The 20,607-nt window shown below is 33.3% G+C and overlaps 1 protein-coding gene across 2 annotated transcripts in view; it reads left to right on the top strand.

The window, feature by feature from the left end:
* DPH6 (diphthamine biosynthesis 6) overlaps window positions 1-20,607 on the top strand; it is a gene marked incomplete at its 5' end in the record, with an annotated part of 152,605 nt that overhangs the window by 113,168 nt on the left and 18,830 nt on the right. For both annotated transcript variants that reach the window (XM_081050522.1, XM_081050523.1), the window contains one exon: window positions 14,351-14,412. In XM_081050522.1, the coding sequence (XP_080906648.1) occupies window positions 14,351-14,412 (62 nt within the window). The remainder of the gene's footprint in view (window positions 1-14,350; window positions 14,413-20,607) is intronic.

Here is a 20,607-nt window from a genome sequence, read left to right as displayed (position 1 = left end):
GTAGTAACATTTATGACTACATCAGACAGCTTACACTAAAACAACTTTCCTAATAACATGTAATAATTAACCTAGAAAGGTAAGTCAACAAATCTTTTTTCTATTTGTCTGTTTAGTAGTAAGACTATTTAATAACTATGTTGTCCAAACAAATATTTATGTTTAGTGCCTTACTACCATTATAATTTCATATTTGCCATGGTTGGAAAGTGAAACTATCCTATCTTAGCTGAAGGCTAACATTTACATATTAAAACTGCTTGGAGCAAGGATATGTTATAGTTTGTAGGGCTTGTCTAATGAATTATCTTTCAGATGGGGTACTATTGTATTAGTTAATGTCTCAAACTTGAGTAAGTGTATATAGGTCACAGTCAGTGTAAACTTACATAAGTACCAGGTTACGTATATTGCATCTCACAGTGCAAGGTCTGTGATATGGATTGTAATCAGGATTCTCCAGTCTCCTTTAGTTCCTTTTCTAAAAAGTTATTCTTTCACTGGAAAAGTCTTAAGACAGACTTTCTTCTGAATTTGATTTTTTGATTTCATCTTCACTCAAGTAGAATTTAGTTCTGGGTAGTTTCAGTTCTGATATTTTCTCCTTTATTCAGTGATCATTTCAGTGGAGTTTAGAATGGAGAGGGGAAATGTATTAGTCAAAGTTCCTCAAAGAAACAGAACCAATAGGATATCAGTTATGAGGAACTGGCTTGCATGTTTCTCATGCATGTTCCTGCATGTATTATGAGGAACTGGCTTGCATGATTATGGAGGCTAAGGAGTTCCACAATCTGCTATTTGCAATTTGGAGACTCAGGAGAGCCGGTGGTATAATTTAGTCCAAGTTTGAAGGCCTGAGAACCAGGACAGCAAATGATGTAAATCCCATTCTGAAGGCAGGAGAAGATGAGATGAGGTATCCTAGTTCAAGCACTGAGGCAAGAGAAAGGGGGTGGTTTACGTGTGTATTCAGGCCCTGAATGGATTGGATTGATGATGATGTAGAGGGCAGTCTACTTCACTGAGACCACCAATTCAAATGCCAGTTTCATCCAGAAACACCCTCATAGACACTATGAAACAGTGTTTTATCTGGGCACTGCATGGCCCACTCAAGTTGACATAAAATTAACCGTCACAAAAAGAATTAGATGTCAGCGCTCATATAACTATCTTGCCCAACAGTGTGATAAAAAGATTTAAAAATAAAAATGACCAGATCAGATTTTCATTTTGAACAGCTCTCTGACTACAGTGTCCATTGAAGTTGGATATTCATCAAAGCTGTTTCCTGTATATTCTCTTCTCACTTTACATATTCTCCTTGAGTAATTTTATCTCATAGTTTCTAGTTCTTATTATCTCCAGGCCATACCATAACTCTATGCCATACCTCACATACCTACTTGCCAATTAGATATCTCTTCTTGAGTGATTCACTGGAACCTCAAACATGTGTCCAAAAATTGAATTTATCCTTTATTTTTCTTCCTAAGCATTCTTCTGTTCTGTGTTTTTTTGTTGTTGTTGTTGGGTTTTTTTTGTTTTGTTTTTGTTTTGTATTTTTCCTATGTCTGGAGTAAATAGTGTTTGTTGCCACCATCTTTTAATTTGGTCAAAGTCAGAAACCTGAGAATCATCCTCACCTTCTCTCTTTCCTGTATTTCCCACACTCAGATCATCAGCAAGCACTGTATGTCCTACCTACTATATGCTGCTCTCAAGCCTGTTCTCCCTTCCATACCTATCGCCTTATCTGTTACATCCTGTCTCACTAACTTCTGCAGCACTCTTTTATTTGCCTTCTTACCTTCAGTCCTGTTTCCTGCCAAAGAATTAGACTGAAGCTAGAGTGATCTTTCCAAAAGTCAAAGTGGATTGTGTCTTCCTCTGTTTAGAACTTCTCTGTCTTCGCTGTGACCTTATGTTCAAGTATAATCTCTTTAATATGAAGCACAAAGTTCTATAGGATCTGGTTTTTGTCTACTTTTTTTAACCTCAACTTTCACCCCTTCTAATACTGCATACTCATATTGAGATTCTTTCAGTTTTCAGTACTCATCATGTTGAAAACTAATATGAAAGATTAGGAAGATACTTCTAAAATAAATATTTCAGATTTCTCTTAAAAATTGTCTTTGTTGGAAATATATCTTTTACTTTTTATTTATTTTTTACATATTAAAACTGTATAGTATTTTTAAAGGTAAAAAAGACCATTTGCACTACCACCAGGAAGTATTGATTATCATTATTAGCTGCATAATTATACTTAATAGTATGATTTATTGGCCATTCATTTCATAGATGCCATGGATCTTAAAATTGAATCCATAAAGTACCTGAGTGTCCTTTATTCCTTACACTGAAGTAAAATTCCAGTTCATAGATTTCAGAAATATCATCTTATAAAACATGATAAGATAGGTAAGCATTTAGTTGTCTAATTGTAGAAATTGAAAATCTTGAAATTGAAATAAAATCCTTCCCCAAATGGTCAACTTTCAAAATATCTGAGCTTATTTTTACTTTAGAGATCACATAATGAATCTTATCTGTTCTTTTTAACACAAATTTAGTCGTTTTATATCTTAAGTGATCAATTAGCGAGTAATTGTGTGCTCAACTGGAGCCTGGGAACAAAACAAGACAAAAAAGTAATATTTACCAACAAAACCATCAGAGCTTTCTAAATGGAATCTACTTGTTCTGGTGGCCATTGAGCCTGGTAGAAATAGGAGGAGATTATTAAATTGTGTGTGCGTGTGTGTGCGTGTGTGTGTGTGTGTGTGTGTTAGTTAACTTTCAAAGACACATGGATGTTCTATTCCTGTCTGTATTGAATTTATCAGGAATTATAGGCAGACTGGAAATTGCTTCTCAGAGTGATTATACCTTTTCTAATATCACCTACTGATTTTACAGTAAAAGTCTAGGCTACAAAAGTTGAAATGAGAACACATTTCATTTTACTTGACTGTTAAAAATAGCATTATCAAACATTTTGTGATGTTTCTCTCATATCATATATTGGGCTGTCCCGAAGAAATAAACCTCCACTTGCTTTCATGACAGTAGATAATAAATTGACTGATATAATTCAGTTGAGTTGAAAAATGCATTGAAAATAATGGGGCATAACATTGTAGGGTTAACATTTATTCATAGATGATGCAATTAAATAATACAGGCATTAACTTCAAGGTCAGTCAGTAAAGTAATAAAATTGAATATTTTAATTGAATTGTAATTGCTTCCCATTGATACTTGCAAGTAAAGTAGAATAGATGTCAACTCTGCAAATTATGGTTCTTCCTCCTAATTAATTTCTTAATTCTGCATGGATTTATCCAGTGCCTAGGTCTTGTTGTGGGTTTATTCATCCACTTAGCTTCCATCAAGGAATGTCTATAAGACATGATTAAATCGTTAGGTGTCAGGATTTACAGTAAATTTTTTCTATACTTTGGAGAAAATTTTGTTAGTAACTTATTTATATATTTGAGTTAAAATGTATTTGAAATATAACATCATCCTGGGTCCTATGGATTGTAATCATCTTTAATAATGCTGGTATTTCGTGATATTGGTATTTATATAACATTAATAAGTAGACCATGTCAATGATTATAAACGTTTTCATAAGGGAGATAGATACACTGAGGCATTCGCTGATTGATTCAGGAGGAAAATTGAACAGCTTGTTAGGGTTCTGGGGAAGCACAGTTTATGTCCATTCATGACCCAGACTTCACGAGAAAAGAGACACCTATGTTGAATGAATCTAAAACTGAAACATCTTTTTCAAGGACAAGGATAAATTGAAGCTTTTAGATAAAGTTGAATTGCACTGAAAAATCCCATGAACCACTGTGGCTTTTTCATAGGCTTTTCACAGTCCCTCAAAGGGTTTTAACGTAAATAACCATTTTATATCAAATAAAATGGGAATGGTGACATTACAAAGATTAGAAGATAGATTTTCAAATTATACTGAAATTGCAGTGGGTCTAGATACTAGGGTTTATTTAAAGAAAGAGATTGTCCCTTTTGGACTACCTGCACTTCCCCATTAAATGGCTACTGCTTAAAAATTGAAAATTGAATAAGGATATAACATCAATTTAAAATTACTGAGGTATTATTATATGTTCTTATACTTTAAACTGATTCTATGTAATTAAATCATTTGAGAGAAAATATATTGGCATATTAACATCATTCTTTAGTTGTGCTTAGAAATATAGTGGATCCTTGTTGGTAAAACAAGTAAATTAAACTGAGAAGTTATGTTGTCTAAGGTTTGTGTTAAATTTTAACTCAAACATTGACTTCATTATTTAAAATGTTTGTCTAAAACATTTAAAGCATAAAATTTTAAAAATAATTCCAATGATAAATATATTTTATTGATGCTAATCGGACCCTGACCTTTCATTCTCAATTATGAAGAATCTTGAATGTCAGAATTCTCTATGTATATCAAATAGTTAAGAAACACCAAAACCAAATTACATTAGATAAAAGACATCTTTGAGCTTCATAATTAGATATAAGCTGTGTTTTTTCATGTTAAAGTGATCTGTTTCTCCAGATCCTAGTTTTAAAATTATTTTAAAAATTGTGTTGTTCCATTTAGAAAAAGTAAATATTATGAAGACTGTGAATACAATATAAGATGTTTCTAAAGGAGAAACTTGTGAAAAATACTTCGAAGTATAAGAAAATTAAATATTCAATCATTCATTATACTTATAAAAGTAAGTCACAAAAAATGTTTTCATTTGTATTTAGTATTTATGGAATAATCAGTGTTCTAAGCAGTAAAGAATTTCTTAAGAAAAGTTCCATATCTGAATATGTTCTGGATTAGGTTTAATAATCTTCCTATCAAATCCCTGACTAATATCATCCCACGTATAATAGTCTCAACTGATTTAGAAGAGATCTCAGAGATCACGGTAGCTTTTGGCCCTTGGTTTCTCAAGGACAGTAGCTCGAATTAATAAGGATCTCTGGATCTTATCCAAGAAAATATTTTATAAAAACAATCTGAAATGTGTCATACAGGCGGTGGTCATAAAGTCCCCAGTGACTTGTCACTTTCTAATGAGCAGAAAAATAAAAGTAAAGACAGACCGCACTTGGACAGAGTAACCAGTGTTGGATTTGGAGAAAATGACTCAAATAGTCATTATAATTAAGTACAGTGGAAGATGTTAGCATGACACAAGTAGGTATTATATACAGTGTTGATTTAAAGTAGAAAGACCCATTCAGAAGAATATGTAGACTATTTTATTGAATCTAGACAAGAAGTTTTATTATTATAACTTGAAGACTTTTTTTTTTTGGAAAAATGTAGTCTATTTCAATAGTATTATATTTTAAGATAAGAACTCCCAGATCGTTGTTCATGGCAAAGAAGCCTACCAAAATCACCAGATATGACCTCTGATAAATTTACAATGTCAAAATTGTTTATTTCTCAGTTCCTGCCATTCCCTTGCTTTTATATATCCATTGCAATCATCTATTGTTTTATGTGTGTGAAATGGTGTTACTGATTCATCTGCCCTGTGTGAAATGTCTAAAGCGTCAGACTATAAATCATAGCATAATCTACCAAGCTCACTAAACATGACAGACCCTATTTCCAAACTATAAAGACTCACATGTACAGATTATTTCATTATTAACTCTGAGAGAAAGGAAATGTAGCTTTTTTCTTTTAGCTATTTTATAATTGTACAATACTCTTCTACTGTAGTGAAATGATCTATAATGTGGTTCAGGAAAACATTTTTAAATCTTCCCTAAAGTTTTAAATTTTATTTTAGTTCTTTCAGCTCCATAGCATTTTCAGTGCATAGCTCAGGAATAAATAAATTCAAAATATTTCTTTGAATACAGAAAAATCTTGAAATAATTTTGTAATTTTTACCAAGGTGTACTTGTATAATGATCGCAGATTCATGTGGAAAAACTGTGCCCAGTGTGGCTTATGTTTACATATTTTACTGACTCTCTTATTTAAAGGCAAGCCAAATTGTTTTATCAGTCATGGAATGCAGCCATCTCTGAAATGAGATGTAACAGCTATTTCTATACATTAACAGTTCAGACCCGGGGTCTGATTGTACAGTGAATTAAAAGACTGCAAGAAAAATGGGAAGCTCGTCAGTTTGATCTTCCATTGCCTACCTGTAGTATATGCTCTTAAATTCCCTTTCATGCTTTTTAGACAGGTATTTATTTACTCCCTGACCTTTATAGAGAATGCAAAACGTAAATTTTTAGATTCAATCATGAGAGACTTTTAAAATGATTTTAATGATGTGTAATCTAGTCCCTGAATGCTGAATGTTATGTGTGTTGTGACATATATATATATATATATATATATATATATATATATATATATATATATATATATGGGAATCAAGGATTTAGAAAGGAGGCTAAAAAGTGACATCTACCCACGCTGGCCTTGTCCATTCATGTTTTAAGGTTTCCAGATTTTCACCCCAAACCCATGACCATAATAGATGAATACATGAAGGAAAAATGAAAAACGTAGGCATGCTGGAAAACATTATAAACATTTCTGTGAAATAGAAGTGAAAAGACTTACAAAATAGTAAGGATGACTGAAACTGTGGGCTGTAATACAAAAAGTCAGGAAGCCAAGAAAAGCATTTGGGAGATCATAGTCCTGTGGGGAAACAGGGACTGAAAGTGTACCATATATGGGAGAACCTCAAAGAGATAAAGAAAAACATAGCACCTATTGAAGAAAAAGCAATCAATTGAAAAAACAACTCACCCAGAATGAAATGGCAACAGTTAGATGTGAAAAGTAAACAATTAGAAATTTGGGGAACAAAACATAGTCATTTAAAAATCTCAATGGGCAAAATAAACTGTAGATGAGCCAAGTCAGAGAGAACTGGTGAAGCAGGAAGGAGAAATTCACCCAGAAGGCTACATAGAGAAACTGGGGGGAACAATTGAAAGAGCAATTTAAAAATATGGAGGATATTGGAAAATTGCAATATTTGTGTTATTAGATTTTTCAGGAAAAAAATAGAAGGAATGGCAGGAAAATACTTTATTTACAGGTAGAAAAGTTGAAAATTTACTAGACTTAGAGATAGGAGTTTTGTAATTGAAAGTGCATACTGGTTGCTGTGCAGTATACAAAAAAGTAAACGTGCTTAGATACCTTGTAGTGAAATTATAGAATGTCACAGGTAAGTTGAAAATTGTACAGTATAGCACAGAGAAAATAGAGGTTCCTTATAAAGGAACCACTACTAGACTGAAAGCATAAATCTCATTAGGAACAACTAATGTCTGAAGAAGTAATATTTTACAACTAAACAATTATATATTGGTGAGAGTGAAATGGGACATTGTCAGACATGCAAAACTAGGAGAGTACCATTCACAGATCTTCAATGAAAAAATAAAGAGTGGAGTTCAGATAGAAATAGATTGAATTCCAGGAGAAATGAATGAGAAACAATGGTGAGCATAGGCATTGTAATATACATTGGTAAGCTTAATTTTTCTTGCGCAAAGCGATGCAACTAAAATTTAACACAATAATAACTGAAATTGTGGAGCTTATTTAGTGCCTAGTTTCTAATTAAAACATGCTAATTTCTCTTCAAAATACTCTTCAAAGGCATGCTAAACATAAATTCTTAGATTTATATTCTAAGGTTCATAAATTGTTAGGTAACACATTTACACTAAAATACTACAGTTTTGAATGTATGTTAAAAATTACAAGTGATTTTGATTTGCATTTCCCTCACAGCTAATGAAGTTGAACATTTTTTCATATGTCTGCTGGTCATTTGTCTTCTTGGGAGAAGTATCTGTTCAGGCCCTCTGCCCATTTTTTAATTGGATTGTTTGTTTTCTTGTTGAGTTGTATGAGTTCTTTTTATGTTTTGGATATTACCCCCTTATTGGAGACACTGTTTGCAAAAATCTGTTTTCATTCGGTTGGTTACCTCTTTGTTTTGTTGATGGTTTCTTTTGCTGTGCAGAAGCTTTTTAATTTGATATAGTTCAATTCATTTATTTTCCTTTTACTTCCCTTGCCTTTGTGGTCAAATTCATAAAATCCTCTCTGAACCCAACATCCATAAATCTAGTAGCACCTCACACGAGTTGGAGTGGCTGTCATCAACGAGACTAGTAATAACAAGTGTTGGAGAGGTTGTGGAGAAAAAGGAACCCTCATACACTGTTAGTAGGAATGTAAATTGGTACAGCCACTATGGAAAACAGTATGGGGGTTCCTCAAAAAAGTAAGAATAGAATTACCATACGACCCAGCAATCTCTCTTCTGGGTGTCTACCAAAAAAATCTGAAAACATTTATCCCTAAAGACATACCTACCAGTATATTCATTGCAGCATTATTCACGGTGGCCAAGACATGGAAACAACTGAAGTGACCTTCGATACATGATTAGATGAAGATGTGGTATATACTCATACATGTATATACAGTGGAATATTGCTGGGCCATAAGAAAAGATGAAATACTGCCATTTGCGACAAGGTGAATAAATCTTGAGACTATGCTAAGCAAAATGAGTCACAAAAAGTTGAGAACCATATGACTTCACTCATATGTGTAATATATAACTGAAAGCAACAAATGAACAAGACAAACAAACAAAAACTCATAGAAACAGACAACAGTTTAGTGGTTCCCAGAGGGTAAGGGGTTGAGGGGGTGGGAGAAGAGGATAAAAAGTGTCAAATATATGGTGATTGAAGGAGAACTGACTCAGGGTACTGAATATAAAATGAAATGTATAGATGATGTATTATAGAATTGTACACTTGAAACCTATATTTTTTAATAACCAGTGTCACTCCAATAAATTTAATAATTTTTAAAAAAAATTATTACAAGTGATTACTGAAAGAGTAGAAATTATTCAATCTATAGCTTCCTAATCAGCAGAGAAAACAAAAGACAAAAATTATTTTCAATCCAATATGGGGCAAAAAAAAAAAAAGCAAAGGAAAATATATACATAAAACTTAATATAACCGAAAATCCATAATAAGATTATAGAAAAAAACCCAGACATATGATGTAAAATGTAAAAAATGTAAAATGGTTAACCTCGGTTTTTTAGAGTTGTATTTATAAGATAGGATCATTTTTTTAAAAAAAATACAATTATATGCAGTTTATAAGGAAGCCTCAAACAAATGCATAAAAAAAAACTTGATTGGATGATGGGAAAATACTAACAAAAGAAAGCTGGTGTTGTAATGTTGACAAATAGGATATAAGATAAAAATCATATATGGAAATGAAAGGTCACTATTTCTTGATAAAAGGAATATCCCACCAAGAAGTATTAAAAGTTATGAATTTGTATAACATAGCTGTCAAATATATAAAGCAAACACTGAAAGAATTATAAGAAATTATTAAAACCAAAATCACAATGAAAGATTTTATCACCCTTTATTAGAAACTGATAGTTTATAGAAGCCAAATACTAATAAAGCCATAAAAGATTTGAACAGCAAAATTAACCATTATGATCATGATTTTGTGCATGTGGTTACAGAATCTTGCATTCAGCAGACAAAGAACATGCTTTCCAAGCACAAATGGAACATTCATAAAATTTGACCATGTTCTAAGTCACAAAGGAACTTTACCAAAGATGGAGAATTATCACAACAAAGACTACAGTCTTGACCACAATGCAATTAAATTAGAAAACAACAAAAAATAGTGAAAATAAACAAACATATTTCGACACAAGAGTAATCCTAAATAACTCAGTAAAAATGACAAAATGCTGAAAACTGAATAACAATAAAAGTGCCACCTTCCAAATAATTGGTCTACAGCTAAATTAGTACTTAATTTTTTCTATTTAAAAAAATAAGAAATGTGTATATATAAATGAATCAAGTATTCAAATCAAGGTGCTAGAAATAAATCAGCTATTGAATAAACAAAAAAAGCAGAGGGAAGGAAATGGTAAAAGTAAGAATAAAATTTATGAAATTGAAAAGGCAGAAACATTGAAAACAAAAACAAAAAGATGGCACTTGGATGAGATTCCCCAAATTGCCAAATATCCGACAAGATCTACCAAGACTGAAAATCCAATCACCAGGAAGGTATTCTGCGATAAGTAAATTTATAAACCAATGGCAAACCCTAAAAAAACCACTTTGGGTAAGCACAGGATTAATGGCCTTGGTTTAGAAGAGTAAAAAAGATTACAAATCTGGCCATAAATTTCTGAAAAACATGTTAAACCTCAATCGTACAAAAGTAAAAACATGCAAATTAAATGAGCTAAATATCAATTTTTCTATCAGACTGGCAAAAGTTTTATATTGAATATCTAGTATTGGTGAAGACGTTGGGGAAACATCTCAGAGATATTGACAAAGTATAAAACTCGGTGTTTGCAAAGAAAAAACCGAGAGTTGTTAGATGGGTGTGGGTGGGGGGGTGGGGATAAGGGGAAAGGTGAAGGGATTTGGAAGCAGCTGGTAACCACAAGATGGCCTCAGGGTTTTTTTGAAAATTAATTTGGGGAAGGTATTCAATAATGTTGTAAAGATTTTGTTGGGTATCCGATGGACATGCGTCCTATTTGGGAGACCACCTCAGGGATACTGTGGATACCTGATCATGGCATTGTACACCAGAAGCTAAACATTAATGAATGCCAACTATAATTTTATATATATAATGTGATGGTTCAGTGTGAGGTCGGAGGGATAGTGGATGGGGGGAGGGGGATTCACAGTGTGAGGGATATAAATGATGAACATCTAAGTATTACCTTGTCTTGTACACCTGAAACTAATAAATAAATTAATTAATTAAAAAAAAAAACAACTCGGTGTTTGTTCTTGCTGTAATAGCCAGATTTAAAAAGTATGGTCATAAAAACAAGCAAATCTTAACAAATGAGGGACAGATGGAAACATTCTTAACCCAGTATAAACAGCATACGTAGTATGGTAGTTAAAAGCATGGACTCCACAGCCAGACTGCCTGGGTTTGAATCCTGGTTTTAGCTCTTGGTTATGGTTGACTTTGGAGAGTCACTGAACTTCTCTGTGCCTCAGTTTTCTCATATGTTAAATGGGGATGACAATAGTACCTTCTCCTTGGATTGTTAGGAGAATTTAGTTAATATTTGTAGAGCACTTTTAACAGGCCTTGAACATAGTAAGTACTGTGTAATTTATTTTTTAAATAAGTTTCACAAGGAAAATAATTTCCAACAGCCATTATGTTAAGTAGCAAACTGTATCTTGCTGATGTAAAATAAACATAACTAGAAGTTGTAGCCTCTGGAATTACAGGTTCTGATTAAAGTCTGTTAGTTGCCCACTAACCATCTCTAGTATAGATTAAAACAGACACTTGTGTATTGCACTGTTGATGCTGAAGTATTTTGAAATAAATTCTAGGTGACATGAAAGACTTACATATGTATAGAAACTTTGTGTTTGGCAGAGGTGGCTTGTACATCAGTAGGGAAGAGATTCCATAAACAGCACTTATTATGTTATCCAAAAATGAGACATACAATTATAATACTCCACATACGATAGCTGAAAGTAAATTCTGTATGGATTAAAGATCTAAAGATGAATAGCAAAAATTTAAAACTGAGAAGACAGTAGAAGAGACTAACATTATGACCTTGGGCAAGAAAGGGTTTATTACAATACAAAAGAAACAAATTTAAGATAGCAATACTTCTGACTAAAATAAAAAGCTTATGTTTCTCAAAAGACCCTCCCCCAATAAAAAATATGTGATGAGAAGCCTGTGATTAGGAAGATACTTATAATGCCCTTATGTTGAAGGATTAGCATTCAGAATATATCAAAAACTACGAATCAGCAAATAAAAAATGAAACTCAACATTAAAAATGGGCAAGTGCTTTTAATAAGCAATTCACAGAAGTGAAAACCTGAATGAATGGGCAGTAAAATATGAGAAGTGCTTGCTTTCAACAGTAACCAGAAAATAAAAATTAAAACCAGTATCTAAAACAATTATATCTACACACACGCATATATAATGTATAATATATGTATATTATACTTTAAATATATCTGTACACATATATAATGTATATGATATACATATTATATATACATATATGATGCATGATATATATGTATGTACAGGTATGTGTGTGTAAACACACTATATACAGGTGTATCTCAGATTACAAAGTCTGTCGACACTAAATTATTTTTACATACGTGAAATGAGAATTCTATTTCCGTGATAGTGGAGTACAAATTGGTAGTACTGCTTTGGAGAGCATTTTGGCAGTATCTATTAGACTTTTAAGATTGTGTGTGTACACACACACACACACACACACACACATACATATATATGTACATATACATGTACATATATATATGTAATATATATATATATATATATATATACATATATATATTCTCTCCTATCATAGTACTAGTGGCAAAATAGAAATTAGAGACAAGCCAGTGCCCACTGGAGAGTGGATAAGTAAATTCTGATATGTTCATATAACGGAATGTACTACAACAGTTAAAATGGATGGACCAGAACCACAGCAATCAATATAAGTAAATCTCATTAACATTGTGAATTGAAAAAACCAAGTTGAGAATTATATAATTCATGTGAAAATGTAATGTGCATGAACAATACCAAATATTATTTTGGATACATACATTTGTAATAAAATTATAAAAGCATAGTTGGGAAGTAATTCACCATCTTCATGAGAGTAGTTATCCATGTAGAAAGAAATAGGGGAAATAGATTGATTAAGGATAGATATACTGTGAAATTCTATTGTGTTGGTTGGTGGTTTCCTGTTCATTTCTTAAAGAAAAGGTTGTGGAGGAAATATAGCAAGATGTTAATACTTGTTAAACCTGGGTGGTAGTTGCATGGGTGTTTGTTTCAGAGTATTTCATTTACTCATTCATTTTAAACATTGAATTGCAAAGTGGTTGGTGGGAACAGAGTAACTCGACAAAGTTAACAATTAGTTCATCTATGTGTTCACTGGACAATTGGAATTTGAGTTTTAATGAATACACCATGAGAATAAGATTGCTGTGAAGGGAGTTGACTTAAATAATCTGCTTAGTGCTGCTAGTCTCAGTTGTTTGCTTTTTGGCTTTGATGTAATTTAACACTCAGTGGCAGAAGAGTCCTTAATCTTTACCTGACTTCCCTTTTGTTGCTCTGATATGTAATAATCAGAAATATCATGTTACCAAAAAGGGCATCTAAATAGAAGCAGGTAATTACTAGTTTGCATTAAAGCTAAAAGGCTTAAACCAAAAATAAATAAAACTACTTTATTTAAACCAATACATGTATTATGGATGTAAATATCTGAAATGAATTCTTTCATTTCACAGCCAACTTGTGGCACGTGATTTATTTTTTCCTGACTGTTTAGTTTTGGATCATGGGAAGAGTTCATACTGCCCATGTTTGTCCACCTATACCCCCTCACCTACATAAACTCTAAAATTATATTATCATATGGTTCAGCATCTTTATCAGAGATTATGCACATGCTATTGGTACATAATGGTTTTTCAAAGTTGTCTCTATCTTTACTTGGAAAAAGCGTTGTCACACAAGTGGTCATCAAAATGAAATATTTAATTTGGTAATACAATTATTTGCATCTGTATGCTACTATTATTAAGTGAATTAACTATAATACCATGTTTCCCCGAAAATAAGACCTAGCTACACTATCAGCTCTAATGTGTCTTTTGGAGCAAAATAATATAAGACACGGTCTTATTTTCGGGGAAACATGATATATAGGCATAACAATTATCTGTCTTCTATTTTCTACTCTTATTTTATAGTAATATGTTTGAAGTTTAGATAAAACAGGTATAAATCAGAAAATTCTCACTATTGTCCATGAGTTTAAAAAATTAAAACATCAAGGATTTAAATTTCATATCTTTGAAATAATATTTGTTTTATTCCTATCCTAATTACAATTCCTCAAGAAGGAAAAAAATTGAAACGATGTATCTGATAGTTGACACAGTGCAATTGAAATTAATTAGAAGGAAATATTTTTCAGGAGCAAAAAAAAAAGACAGTTCCTCAAGGGGAATAGGAAAGTAAATATTGGGCAAGTACATTTTATTTTAGGATCAAAGCAATTTAAAATACTGGTTTCCTGGGTGAGGAGGGTCGAAGGGAAGGGGAATGTGCCTTTAAACTTTTAATCTGATATTTATTTTTAAAAATTTAACCTTTTTTGGCAGGTTTAGATCCTGATAAACATCTTGGAAAAACCCTGGATCAAATGCAGCCTTATCTCTTAGAGGTAAAAATTTATAGTACATGTTTCTCAGAATATAGGCATCTAAAGAGTAGAAAAATAGTGTCATGTTATGATAATTATAAAATCAATTTTATTCTAGAAAAACTCAGATACATTCGTGATATATTTTTATGAAAAATGTAAACTTCTAATAAGTATGAAAATGTCTGAAATTAGTTATGAAAATTACTACAAGCTTGTTGACATGAATAAAAGAATGAGTAAGCTATACCTAAAAGGAAATTGCTCTGACAGAAAGTTTACTTTTATTCTAAGGACATTCTATGCTATCCAAAAAGTCCTACACTCCTAAAGTATTTGATAGTCTTCATTATTAGATATTTTTTCATCAAAAATGTGAGTGGAAACTTCCTTTAGAGATTGTCTAATCTAACATCTTCTCTTTTACCAGTTAGGAAATTAATTTGTAGAGTAGTAAAGAAATTATCCAAAGATTTCACGTTACAATTGTTTAGCCCTATCATGATCAAGTTCTAAATGTGTTCTAAATATTAAAGATTCCGTTATTTTCTCTTTTCTATTAACTGTGTTGTGTTTTACTAGAGTTTTGGGACAAATGTTATGAATAGTATGGCAGTATTTCATGAACTAGAATAATGTAATTATTCGCGTTGTTTATTCCACATTCATGATGGAAGAAAGAAAATCACCCTACTTCTAAAAAAGAACTGATCTCCTTTAATAATCATTTTCTCCTCCCAAGCTCTTAATTCATCAGCACTGTCTCTAGATATTGTTAATACGCATACCACGTACCGTTGCTGTGATATGAACTGTCAGCAGTTACACTCTTCACTAACTTTATGGGTTTCACATTTTCTTACAGAGTTATTTGTATTTGATTATTTTATGGTTTATCAATATGTACCAAATGCTTAGAAATCCCTAAAATGTTCATTCCTTCTTGCATTAAGCGTTTTTAAGCACCTCATACGTGCCAAGCAAATAGTAAAGACCAAAATTAAAATGAAATGATAATATAATCGTGACAAATTATGTCTGATTTCTAGATAATTTGGTGTCACTTATTTAAGCCTGTCTAATGGACATGGTTGCTTTCCATGCCCCTCTGATAGGACTCTGCTTACGGCAGTTTGTTCTGTGGCCTGCATTATATCTATATTCACATCTATTCACTGTGGTCAGAATAAATTTCACTTCTGCCAAAACAATGTAGGTAAATAATGAAATTTCATTTATGAGGATAAAAGAAAGAGAACTTGAAAGAGACGGTACCTTTGGCAAAGAACTTTTTGTAGACCGCTTCCTAAGTTTGAAGTTATGAGTTCAGATTTCAAGCATGTAGAGTTTCTTTGTAGAAACGACAAATACAGTTTTGAAACTGCCAAAATATTGATTATGAATTAAGCTGAATATTATCATAGGAGGTTTAAACATAAAAATGCAGAAATTATTTTACTCAACTTAAGTTCCTCAACATGGCCTGGTAATTTTATATTTCTCTAGAAAACACTCTCTACCCGTTCTTCATGACTGTTTCATTCCTTCTCTACGCTCCTCAGATTTTAAATCCCTTCACCTTTCCCCTCACTTTGAGTGGATGAGGTATTTCTTCACAGATAAAATCGAAGCCATCATATGGGAAATCCTCTGTCCCAAGCACCACCGCTACTAATTCACCTTTGACCACGCCTATCCTTGCTTCCTGTAACAGGGGTGGGAATGTTGTCCCTTCTCTTGTATATGGTTGATCCCCTGCCTGTGGTCTGGGTCCCATCTACACCTGTCTTCTTAGAGACTTTGCAGTCAGCCCTTCAGTATCTTCATCTTTTCTTTATTGTCTCCTTCACATCAGTATTGAAACATGCCACCACCTCTCCCATCGTAAAGCTTCTTTTTCTCCACTCTAGTTGTTTGTCTAGCCACTTCTTCTTGCTTCAAAACAAAAAATTTCAGAAGTGTTTTCTGTATTCATAGTTAGCACTTCTTCATATTGCAAATGCCTCCTATTCCTGGCATCTGGCTTCTCCGTCCACCTCTAAATGGATTTCCCAGTAGATACTTTTTAGTCCTTATTTGACAGTTCTACACACCCTTCTTGAAAAGCTTTTTTTTTTCTTTTTGGCCTTCATGATGCCATACTTTCCCAGTTTTTCTCTTTTTGTTCTAGTCATTCTTAGTCTCTTTTACCAGTTCCTAGTCTCGGCTGCATTTTCACTCGACAACCTTTTCTGGGTAATCTCAATCACTCACAAGGCTTCAATTACTATCACTATTCTGATGACTCCCAAATCTTTCTAGTGCTAAGCTCCAGTGCCCAAAGGCAGCACAAATTAATTCTCTACAAACTTGAGTGGGGCTTCAGTATTCATCATTTTTTGCTGTTTCCTTTGTCATCACCTTAATTCAGGTGCCTGTCACCTCAGGTCTAACGTACTACTGACACCTTCAAATTTGCCTCTACTTTCCATTTTATTTCCCAAAGAATTAATTTTGCTTGCTGCCTCAAGTTAATGGTTTTAATGTAGTCACTGTAATTGTGTCACTCACTCCAAATCTATAAATGAGTCCCCATTGCCTACTGCCTAAAATCCAAATTCTTTAGACTGCTCTTTTTGTCACCTGCTATGTTCAACCCATTAACATGATCTTATGTGCTCCATCTCCAGAAGTGATTCTAAATCCATGCACTTCTCACTGTCTCTGCTGCTACCATACCACCAGACCATAATCGTCTCTGTCTGCAATACTTCATCAAACCCTAACTGGTCTGCGTACTTACTTCCACCATTGCCCTGCTATGATCCATTATTTATACAGATGTCAGAGTGATTTTTTTTTTAAGTGTAAATCAAATCATATCGCTACTTTGTTTAAAATTTAAATGGTTTCTCATTTCAATTTAGAATAATATCTAAACTCCTATGAGATCACAGCGGATGAGAGTCTATATAATCAGCATCCTATTAATCTCTTCAGGCTCGTTTTCTACCAATCTCTGTGTCACTCAGTCATAACCTCATCGGATTCTTCATGACTCAAACACATTTCGGTCATACTTTTTTTCCTTAGGACCTTCCTCTGCCTGAAATGTTTTTTTTCCTCAGACCGTCTCATGGTTAATGCTTTTTTATCATTTAAGTGACAGCACAAATGCTATTTCTTTGGAAATGCTGTCCTTAACTCTCCTAGTTAATGCAGACCTCTCTGAAGAATCGTATCTGTTTACATGTATATTGTGTGTCATCCCCTTTCCCACCCCACTAGCATGCAAGCCCAATAATCTTGCTGAGATTTTGGCAAAGTTTAGCTCTTTAGTTCTTTTATCCAGTTGTGTGTTCATCTGTCTATATCCATTCATCGCTTCATCTCTAAATTATTTCACATTTCTTAAGGACTTGTTCTGTGACTTGTTCTGTATGGTGGTGAGTGCTAAGTGTATATGATGAATTAAACAAACTAGGTTAGTGTTCTTTAAGAGTTTACCATCTGCCATAGTTGTTTTCAGACCTGAGGGTGCAGTTTACTAAGAACCTCGTTAAAAATGCATGTACTCTTTTCCAACCCCAAGACATTTCAGTTCAGAAGACCCAGGAATTTGATCTTTAAACAAGCACTACGCAATTCTAACACAGGGATCCAGGATATCATCTTCTAGTTCCTTAGCACCAACAACACACTTGAGGCCTTGTCTTTCTAGTTTTCTCTGAAAGAGTGTATGACTTCTTGAAATTTTCATCCATTGCCTTCTATGCTACCACTCACTGCTGAAACCTTTCTGAGTACTTTCTTAGCTTCTTTTGGGGGTTTACCATTTATATTGCACCCCTTATATGTTGTGGTTCCATACATAACCGTCCTCCTGTGGTGACATTGAATACTCCCAGGATTTCAGCTACCATTTGTATTTTTATGACACTGAAGTCTGTTCTTCCATCTTGTCTGTATGCTCCAGATATGTGTATTGTCAACTGGACACCTTCCTCTCTTAGGTGTCCTCCAGCACATCAACCTTAGTTGTGCAGAACTGAACATTTCTTTCCTTACAGTGAAGGGTCCCATTGTCTACTCAGTTGCCTAAGCCAAAAAAGTGAATTGTAAATAATGATACGTATTCCATTATTCATAAATAAGACCCCCAAGTTCTTTTCATTTTATTTTCTTAATATCTTATTATCTGTCCCTTTTAATTCTCATTGTCACTGTACTAGGGTCTACCCTAAGTTATTGCAGCAGTCTCACAACTTAGTCTGTCTCCTCCCTGATTTACCGTTGTCAATCCACTGTGTGATTTACCGTTGTCAATCCACTGTCCACGGTACCACCATCATAATATATCTGAAATGCAATTATGATCACATTATACTTAACTTGTATGAACTTTTGAGTTTCTCCTCAATGCCTCAAAATAAAATTTAAACTTCTTAACGTGGCACAGTCTGCCCTTATGGAGAATGAGGCTTGTAAGACAGATGGTCTTCTACATCTACCGTATCCTTTATCAATTTAGTACTATTGGTGGTTTCCGTAGAGTGAATATCTGTCATACCTTCATGTTTCATTTCCCTTCTCTGCATGCTTTATCTCCTTCACTGACTAAATCCAATCTGTCCTTAAAGTCTAAACTCAGGGTTTAATACTGTGAGGTTTTCTTGTTTAAGTAAGCCTCCATTGAGCTTCCATTTTCTTCTTTGCCTCCTAGTATGTAGCATTTCTCATGGTATATTTTATTTCTCTCTTAAATGATGATTTTTTGATAAAATTAAGGCATGTGATATGTAAAAATGAATTCGAACACTATAAAGTCATGAAAAATCTCCCACTAACTCTAAGCCCCCGGTTTTTCTGTCCTTTTCCAAATTAACCACTTTTCTAATGTATTGCTTCAAAAACATTTTTGCATCTGTAATTATGTATATATACATGTGTTTATCCATTTTTACCTAAATTGGAGCCTCATTATATTCTATAACATGGATAATACGTTGAACCTTTTTTTTTATTGATGGACTTTGTTCCTTACTAAATTCTTTCATGTCTTTTGCTATTACAAATAATGCTAGAATAAACGTTACTGTACATAATTTGGGGGCATTTGTGAGTTTATCTGGAGGTTAAAATCCTAGAATGGAAATGCTAGGTCAAAGGGTTATATGTGTTTTTAATTTTAATAGATGTTGAAGACATCCATTTTCAGCTATGATGGAATAACTTGCATCAGACCTACTCTCCCAATTCAAATAACTAGAAAGTTGTCTCAAATTAACACAAAAATAATATTGGAAGGCATTAAAGAATTACAAAATCTGAGATAATTTGCGAGGCCAGAATTCCATTTAGAATGGAAGCCCTGAGCATTGCCCCCTTTCCCCTCAAGGGGGCTATACCTTAAGAATAAAGGCAACCCAGAAACAGTCCAGTCCTTGCAAATACTTCTATCCAAGTTTCAATCATGGAAATTATGCAAAGCAGTATGAGTGTCTTTTTCTCTGGCTTCTGCATAGTCTAATCTGTGTGTCCATGAGCACTCCATAAGTGCTTAATGAAATTTTACACTCTTAGCAATTTGTTTCTCACCTCTTTCACAACAGTTATCTGACACAACCCAGAGTTTAATTCAGACTGCCCAGGTTTTTTGCCCTCCTCCTTTTTCCTTTCATTTTTGCGTGTACTCATAAAGGAGACTCCATCAATTGCCTGATATACCCAAAGAACAATGATTCTAATACAAAAGCAAATGAGTCATCAGACAAACTCATCTTCTTTATGCAATTAGAAGGTACATTTTTTTTTAATGCTTATTATCTAGGACTCTATCTTATGTATCATTGCCTAAGGCAAATCAGATTTTAAGGAATACCTCTATCTCCTTATCTTTATGAATAATGGGATTAACCTCATTAAGTGAGATGAAAGATCAGCCACACACTCATTTTTCAAGTTGTTGACACAATTCTCCTAAATAGTCAAGGAATTCTAAAGAAAAAGGGGAGAAAACAGACAAACTGTGAACTTGTAGGGGAGGGAGAGAAAGGGGTTAGGTAGACAACCTGTTTTGGTCACCTGCCTCAAATCCCTTTGTGTAATGTGGGTCAACATGACTTGTTATACAAGTCAATTTAGCTAATGTATTAACCCTTTAATATATTACTGTATCCAAGGGTCAATATTTTGAGTTAAGGAAGTTTTTGCATGTTATAATGATTTCCCTTGAAG

Source organism: Rhinolophus hipposideros, assembly GCF_964194185.1.
Source record: "Rhinolophus hipposideros genome assembly, chromosome: 5".
Taxonomy (NCBI): Eukaryota; Metazoa; Chordata; class Mammalia; order Chiroptera; family Rhinolophidae; genus Rhinolophus; species Rhinolophus hipposideros.
Note: the sequence above shows the minus strand (reverse complement) of the source record. Positions and strands in the feature narration are given on the sequence as shown.